The following is an 8,085-nucleotide window of genomic DNA, read 5'->3' as shown; positions in this document are numbered from 1 at the left end:
TTTTCGTACTTCTCTGCATATTCCTCAAACGTCATAGTCTTCTCGTTGACTATTTCAAAACTCAACCCCAACGGATACTTCCCCTTTTCAGGTACACCACATGACCCTCCTATAGCTCGTTTGTATTGTGTGATGTGGACATTTCCAAACGTGATGGCTGGTTCCTCTTTAGACATCAAGTGGTCTGTATTAATTGTTCCATTAACTAGAGTTTGATAGATTAGTAGATAGTATAACAAGTTCAATGGAAAGTCCAAGTTTCAAGTTATTAATAATTAATATAGTTTAATATAATACATATTTCAACTATTGCTTGACTTTTTTTTGGAAAGTTTCAAATCTCATTTGTGTGTTTTTATATTTACTAGTTTTATTGGTTTTAAAACTATAGAATTAAACTATTTATAACATTGTATTTGTATTATTCTAACTGTTCAACTTATATAGTTAAATATTAATATAATAACTAGTAATGTTCTATTTCAAGTCTTTTATAGATTTCGATTGGTCTTTATTTTAGATATTAACCTATATATTTACTAAAAATAGTACTATTTACTTGTTTCAGTTATAATAAGTAATTATTAATTAAAGTACTAGTTAATGAACTCAAAGAGGAACAAAAAAACAGAATTAAACTTTTGGGGAGTTATATTGAGCCATCAAGTCGTTTACAATGTTAATGAAGTCATCACAATGCTCGAACCTCTCGAACTCAAGAACTTCCTCTTCACAACCGACATCTTTCCAGACGATAACTACCTTCTTGTCTTCATTATACTCGACTTTAATGAGGGAAGCAATTTCTATGTCACGAATCCCCATCATCTCGACTATCATGATAGTCTTCAGTGTGATAGATAACTGACAGTCCTTCTTAAACACGGACTTTGCGAAGTTCAAAGGATGAGCCAAGTCGACGACGCACTTCTTGACGGTGTATGTGAAGAAGCTTGAATCTCGTCTTTTTCGGATCAAGAAGATGGCGTATAACTCATACAACGCCTTTTCCATTAACGCGACAGAACTGAATTGGTACAGTCGCTTTTCTTTAGTTTCATCTATCTTGAATTCTATCGACATCTTGGCTTCACTAGTCTTCAACTCGACTCGTTCGATAGCATCTAAGTCGATTGTATTAATTAATTGGTTTGTTGTTTGGTCGACATTACATAGCCACGCCAATGAGAATCGCAAGATCCGCGTTTGACTCTTTTGCTTCTTATTGATCTTAATCACAACAAACACTCGCCGATCAAACGAGACGGAAGACTCCGGTAAGAAGACATTAGACACCCCCAAGATATTCTCCAGCTCCACACACGTATCTATTAGTAATAGTTTTTTAATAGCTTTTGTTTCAAACATCTTTTGCACAGTGTTAATGACTTTCTTCACCTTTTTATTCGCGTGGAACAAAATCACGCGTTTCACATTCTTTCGCTGCTCCGCAGTAAACACACTTTTCCGATCTACTACACACTTCAAAAACGTCTCTTTCAAGTTGTTTGTCACACCAGTTAAGTCAAATAAAAGCGTGTACTTCACTAACCCTTCGATGATCTTTAAACTTATCTCCCCCCAATGACTATCAAAAGCATCTTTCACCTTCTCATCCGCTTCAAAGATACTCATTAACGTTAATAGAATGACATACACAACAGAAGACCCATCTTGCGCTTTCTCTATATAAACCGCTCGCTCTAACTTTAACTTCTCAACTACAGACCCGATGAAGCCTATAAACTCATCTTTCTCTACATCGATATTAATCCGCTGCCCTAACTTCTTCGGCATAAATAAGGGAGATGGGCCTAATACTATACAAATCTTCTTCACCATCGTATACATCTCATATTGAGATGGAATGTGCACCGGCTTCTTTTCTTTAGTATCTTTGATATCTTTAACGTCTTTCTCGTCGTCTTTCTGTTTAGTCACATTCTTCTGACACAACGCATTAAATTGGGGAGGACTTCGTCGCGTGACACTTGTCCTTGTCCACCCGGACGTTCTATTAGTCCCACGAGGGGATGTTGGGACGTAAGGATTGGTAGAATCTGCCATAGCGGCGATGTCTGTAACTCGATCAAAGTTCTTCTCGGAGCTTTGACGTTGGAAGAAGAATGCGGACGGGGAAGGTCTTTGAGCAGTTGAATGTCCATTAGTATTATTAATACTTCCATTCGTCGAACTTGGTGTTGAATGAGAGAGAGGATTAGTAGTATTCATTTCATTAAAAGGACAACAATCAATAGACTCAGAAGTCGTTGGGGAGTTACCAGGGGAAGCCACTGGGGTGATAATAGTAGGTGTTATAGGAGACCCTGAGCTTGTGCTTTTCGACGGTCTATCCATAAGTCGTGGAGTAGTTTTATCAATAGTCGACTCTTTTTCTATATGTGTAGGCTTTGCGGCAAGCCATGAAGTAGTTCTTCTATTTCCGTCGGCTTTAATTTGAGAAGAAGGAGTATCTACCTTCCCTATAATAGCTAGTTTCTTGATATCTTCACGTGGAGACTTCACTTGAAGGTCTTTTGGAGGCTCTTTTTGTTGCGACGCGGCTTTTAATAAAATCGAGTGGAGCTCAAACAAATTGTTTCTATCAATCGAGTCGATGGAGTTCTGTGGGAAAGGTTGTGGAGGGAGGTCAACGGCTTTGGTGCACATCTTTTCGATCAATTGATTGATTTTAGTCGACATTTGTGTAGTAAAAGAAATCGTTACTTTTAAGTAATCTTCTTTAAACGTCGAGATGTTGTTTGCTATGTTCTGAAGAATTTTAGTAATTAGAATCAAATTCCTTCGACACGGAGAAGTGATGGGAACTTCAGTTTCTATTCCAGAAGACTCCGGTGTCGTTATAGCTGGGCAAATAACTCTTAAAAAGAGAAATCCTCCAACCATAGTATAAGGTAACAATGTGCTGTCAGGATAATGTTTCTTAGACATCTCAAAGAGCTTTTTAAATATTTCAAAAATAGGCATTGGGAGGGAGGAAATGTTATTTTCAATAGATCTAATAAATTTTGTGGTATACGCTTGTAACAACTCAAAATTCTTTGTTATCATAGTTGGAGTCAAATTTGGGTTTTTAATCGAGTCGAGTTCAAAAAGGGTTGGAATACTGTTGATTTCATTAATCACATTTTTAAGAGTCTGCCGGAGAAACGACCGACATGATATCCGCGCGTAGTACGTCATCACACGACTACAGAACGTGTTTGATCGAAACAAAGTCCCTTCACTCGTGGACACTTTAAATTCTTCCTAATTAATTAATACTTATAATAATTATTATTATAAGTATAATTTAAATACAAACGTCTATCATTAAAGAAGTGCAGGGAACTACTTTCCCAAAAGTAATAAGAAGTTCTGTAATAATTTTCACAAAAGGGTCTTGAAGTTCGGGTGGAAGGACATTGCCTACATATATCGTTAATGGGAGATGAAACATTAATTCATTCACTACTGACTCATAATGAATGTGAACACCTACTATGTCGCTTTTTTCATAGACTATGGTCTGCTCTTGAGACATCAAATCTTAGTCCATTTCGAGTTGTATGGAATGTTATGGTGTTCTCTTCTAAATGTGGAACTATAGTTTATTAATATAATGTACTAATATGTGTTATACAAGAAATCTATGTTGTAGAAGTGAACAACTCCAACGTTTTATCTCAAATGAAGTTGTTTATAAATTGTTTTTTTTTATTAATATTTTACTATACTTTTTTTTCGGTTGTCTTAAACATTTCTTTCGTGTTTTGGTCAGTATTTTTATTTCTATGTTGCATTTATAATTATATTCATAGTAATTTATAGTATAAAAAAACTATTCGTTTTTTTTTTAAATTAAATTATAATTACAAATGTGACTTGATGTTTTGTGCAAAAAATAAAATCTCAATTTTAATTATAACTTAATTATTCTTCATACTATATTTTTTATTTTAAAATAGTTACTTCATATCTATCTTCTATTTTGAAAGCAGATAGATTTTCAGCTTTAAAAAAAACTTCAATAAACTCAACAACTATTTTTTACAAACAAATGACTTAATTGTCAATAATTGAGTAATTATTATCAAAAATTGGTTTCAAAAAAAAACAAGAAACAAATATATTTTTTTAAAAGATATTTAAGAAATTATATTAGTAAGTACTCTATTTCTTACTAAAAATTATTAAAATGAAGAAATTGTTTTTTATAATTTATATTATATATGAATTAATAATATATTTATTCAATTCAAATTAGTAATTAGTAATTAGAAATTTATAATATATATTATTACAATATATAATATTTCAAATAATAAACTATAATATCATCAAAAGTGTTTTACAAACCATCAACAATCTATTTAGTTATTATTAATTATTAGCACCAGTATTTTTTGTTTCATTCTATTATATAATAATAAATACCAAAATTTTACTATTTTAGCATTTAACTATTAATAATAGTTAAGTTTTAAATTATTAACAAGTAGTAACACTTTAAGTTTAGATTTAGTTCATTCCATGCTATAATCAATAACTAGGACAAACAACACAAAGTGAATTGAACTACAATAAAGTTGACATACACGTCTCATACATTTGCACAAAATTCAGGAAGTCATTAAAGTTATTTGAAAGTAGCCACGCAGACCTATTAACGACAAAGTCGACATTGATTCCCTTCTCATAACACGCACTGAGCAAGTTTCCGATGAACCCGCAGTTTTGGTAGAACATCGAATTCGCGAACTCCGAGATATCAAACGCGAGTTTTCTGATGTGGAACTTCTTCGCGACGTTCAAGAAGTTTTCGACGTCGGACGCCGATGTTTCAAAGAAGTTGACGAAGACGGTGGACACGTTAATAGTTGCTTCGTACTTCAGCAAGTCTTTATAGTCGACTGCGGCGATGCCTTTGAATGTATTGAACTCCTCGTCTAGACTCATTTGTTCCAATCCCTTCATTAAGTCGTCAGCAACACTTTGATTTGCTCGTCCAAAGCACTTCCCGCTCTGTGTTTGTGCAAAAGAAAGAGCGACTTGATAATTCGATAACTTCTTATGGTACGTCTGAATCAGTGAAAGAATGTCACTCGACGTCGACAACGTTGTGATGATGACGCTCGGCACTTCAAGGCGTTGCACAAGATTTAAAAAGGTTTGTGTGTCACTGATCCGAATGTCAGCGTAAAACTCGGGATAGCAAATGACAGCCTCCGCCTTTGGGTTTAAACGATTAAGGGAGATCTTAAGTACTGAGTACGCTTCTAAATACGTGTTTAAATAGTCGGTCGAATTCTTCGACCACCCCGGAAGTTGATGTGGACTGAAATTGAGAATAATACGTTGCGGGTACTGCGACGGTGTTGAATATTTACTCGTAACAATGACAAATAGAATGACTAAGTACATCACTTTTGGTACCATAAAGTGACTTATTCAAGTTCCAGTGGTCTTGACTTTGACTTTTCGGCACGGGGTGACGGGATAAATCACAATTAATATGGTTTTGATTAATAAAATTGAATGGTTAAAATAAACTATATATATTAATTTGTTTTATATTTCTATTTAATCATTTGCTTATATAATTTAAACTATATTTAAATTATTTAACAACTTGAATAAATATTATTGAAAAATGTAATAAGATACTATATTTCGAAACTATTCGTTAAAATCAAAAAAATAAAAATGAACTAAAAAGAACTTCATATTTTTATATTATGATAAGAATCATTGCACTGTGTGTGCTTTTAAGCAGTGTTTCAGCAAATGATATTAATAAAGTGGTTCGCAGTCACTATTCGATACTAAAAGATTACATGGCGACCGAGATATCAGCCCAGGATCTCATAATTGAAAATTTGAATAAAACAATTCAAAATGAAAAAAACAAAAATTCGACGGGGATCCACGTGGAAACACGCAACGACAATGTTACCCTTTTACAAATGGAATTGGCAAATGCACAAGAAATACGAGATCTTTTCAAAACGTCAAAAAAAGAACTCAAAAATGCGCGGAAAGAAGACCTTGCCGGAACGACGAACATGACTGTTCAGGAATTTGTGAGGCAAGGCACACGTGACCTTAAAAATGTCCAACAAATTGGGGATTTTAGTGGACGATTTGCTCAGCAAAAACGTATGAAAAAAATCAAAGAAGTTTTGTTTGAAGAGATTGGGTTTATGAAAGCCGCATTTTCACAAGGCAAAAAAGACGAAAAAGTCAACAAGAAATATTTCGAGCGGGAAAATGATGTGAAACGGATATTCAAAAAATACGTGAAGAAGTCAATTGATATGCGGAACGAGCTGATTGAAAAGATCGAAGACATGAGGGAGGAGTATATCATGAAAGACGTTAACGACACTGAGCGGGCGGTTGTCGATCAATTTGTGAAGGACCTTGAGGCGAAGTCAAAACAAGTGAAAATTGAGATCGACAAGATTAACGAGATACAGAGAGAGGAGATGGAAGCGATGGAACGAGAGGACGAGATTGAAAAAAGAAAAGTGCTCGTTAATTTCCTTGATTTCAGAGAACAAGACGAAAAACTTGCAAAAAAAATCGAAGAAAAACAAGAAGAACTTGAAAAAACCGAAAAGTTACTTGGACAGCGAGATGTCTATGTTGAAAAAAGGTACAAGGTTGTCAGAACGAAACGCGATCTCCGCCGAAAACTCAAGAAATTGAGAATGAGAAAAGCTCAGATTGAGAAGTTCCGGAATGAAGCCGAGCGTGTATACGTCACCGAGAAGGAAGAGAATTTGAAAAAGATTGAAGAGAAAATACGAAAAAGTTATTTGAAAATAGAAAAATTAACTAAAAAAGAAGATTTGAGGAAATCTCGAATTGAGATTTTAAAAAAAGACATTGAGTATGACACGACACTTCGTAGCCAAAAACTTTTAGAGGAACTCAAACAAGAAAAGAAAAAACTTACGGCCGAACGTTTTAAGACAGTTGAATTCATCAAACAAAAAGAAGAAGAGAAGCGTGTGGCGCTTTTGGAGATCGGCGTCAAGTCAAGAAAAGAACTTGAAAAGATTTCGATTCGAGATTTAACGGTTGTCACTGTTGAGATTGAGAAGGCGGCCGAACGAGCGGTGTATGCCCGGAACAGAATTGAGGCCCTCAAGTATTCAAACCCGACACCGTGTGTGGTCAAGGAAATGACAAACTACATGGAGATGCTGAAACGAGCACAAAAAATGAGTGAGAGGTTGACGGCAAGGAGGAACGAGCTGACAGTTAAGCACCGAAAATTTGCGGAAGAAGAGACCTCATATTTGATCGAACTAAGGAAGACTTTGACCGATCAACTCAGAAAAGCAGAAGCCGAGCGAGACAGGATCATGAAAGAGACACTCAAAGGAGAAAATGAGAAGGACGGAAATCGACTCGACGGAATCGAAAAGAGTATTGAGGTACTTGACTCTGCGTTAGAGAAGGTCAAGAGAAGGTTTGTAAAGATTCAGAAACTCTTTGGATTGTTGAAAGAGACACGCGGGTCGGTGTATTGCAAAAAGACGTGGAAATGTCAGGTTTGTTCGCACGTTGGACAACTTGCACAAATGGGACTTGTCAAGAGAAGAGGGGATAACTGGGCGATGAAGAAGGCGAATGGCTTTTGTAAGACATTTAAAGGAGAGAAACGGGAGATGTGCTACAAAATAGCGTTTGAGGTATTTGCGGCTGTTGCTCATAAAAATGACCCGATGAAGTTTGACGTGGAGGGTGTTTGTAAGGCTCTTCAGAACTGCTAAGTATTTGGTTTCTGTGTGATTTCATCATTTCTTTGAATTGTTGACCGATAATTGAAGAAAACAATCAATATAAATCACTGCGATTTTTTGTAGTCCTTGTACGTTTCGACGAGGTCGTGGATCACTGCGGATTCCTGAGGAGTGAGACTTGAAACAAATCTGAGGAGTTGAGGGATGCGTTGTGTCTGTGGGATGCTCAAATAGCTATTGAGAGTACCCACAAGAGGATACGTGAGTGGGTTTGTAGAAGACTGTTGAGCCAGATCTCTTAAAATTGATTGTTGGTATTGTAGTGTGGCGA

At 35.5% G+C, this 8,085-nt stretch overlaps 5 protein-coding genes across 5 annotated transcripts; 1 reads left to right on the top strand and 4 right to left on the bottom strand.

Moving 5' to 3' along the window:
- On the bottom strand, positions 1–176 carry EIN_132190 (hypothetical protein; the record flags this gene model as incomplete). The annotated part of the gene is made up of 1 exon (XM_004261073.1): positions 1–176. A coding segment is annotated over one exon (176 nt), but the record flags the coding sequence as incomplete, so codon positions are not given.
- A 457-nt stretch (positions 177–633) lies between these two features.
- On the bottom strand, positions 634–3,544 carry EIN_132180 (Ras GTPase activating protein, putative; the record flags this gene model as incomplete). The annotated part of the gene is made up of 2 exons (XM_004261072.1): positions 634–3,270; positions 3,326–3,544. The coding sequence occupies 2 exons, from the start codon at positions 3,542–3,544 to the stop codon at positions 634–636; spliced, it is 2,856 nt and encodes a 951-aa protein (XP_004261120.1).
- A 982-nt stretch (positions 3,545–4,526) lies between these two features.
- EIN_132170 (hypothetical protein) lies at positions 4,527–5,439 on the bottom strand (the record flags this gene model as incomplete). Its single annotated transcript, XM_004261071.1, has 2 exons — positions 4,527–4,578; positions 4,610–5,439. 2 exons carry the CDS (start codon positions 5,437–5,439, stop codon positions 4,527–4,529), a joined length of 882 nt encoding a protein of 293 aa, XP_004261119.1.
- Positions 5,440–5,837: 398 nt separating this feature from the next.
- EIN_132160 (DNA double-strand break repair Rad50 ATPase, putative) lies at positions 5,838–7,784 on the top strand (the record flags this gene model as incomplete). The annotated part of the gene is made up of 1 exon (XM_004261070.1): positions 5,838–7,784. One exon carries the CDS (start codon positions 5,838–5,840, stop codon positions 7,782–7,784), a length of 1,947 nt encoding a protein of 648 aa, XP_004261118.1.
- A 74-nt stretch (positions 7,785–7,858) lies between these two features.
- Positions 7,859–8,083, bottom strand: EIN_132150 (transcriptional regulator cudA, putative; the record flags this gene model as incomplete). The annotated part of the gene is made up of 1 exon (XM_004261069.1): positions 7,859–8,083. A coding segment is annotated over one exon (225 nt), but the record flags the coding sequence as incomplete, so codon positions are not given.
- Between the last annotated feature and the right edge of the window lie 2 nt (positions 8,084–8,085).

The sequence above is a fragment of the Entamoeba invadens genome (assembly GCF_000330505.1).
Source record: "Entamoeba invadens IP1 unplaced genomic scaffold scaff_1105074724651, whole genome shotgun sequence".
Lineage (NCBI taxonomy): Eukaryota > Evosea > Mastigamoebida > Endamoebidae > Entamoeba > Entamoeba invadens.
The sequence above is the reverse complement of the archived record's forward strand: the minus strand, read 5'-3'. Positions and strand labels throughout refer to the sequence as shown.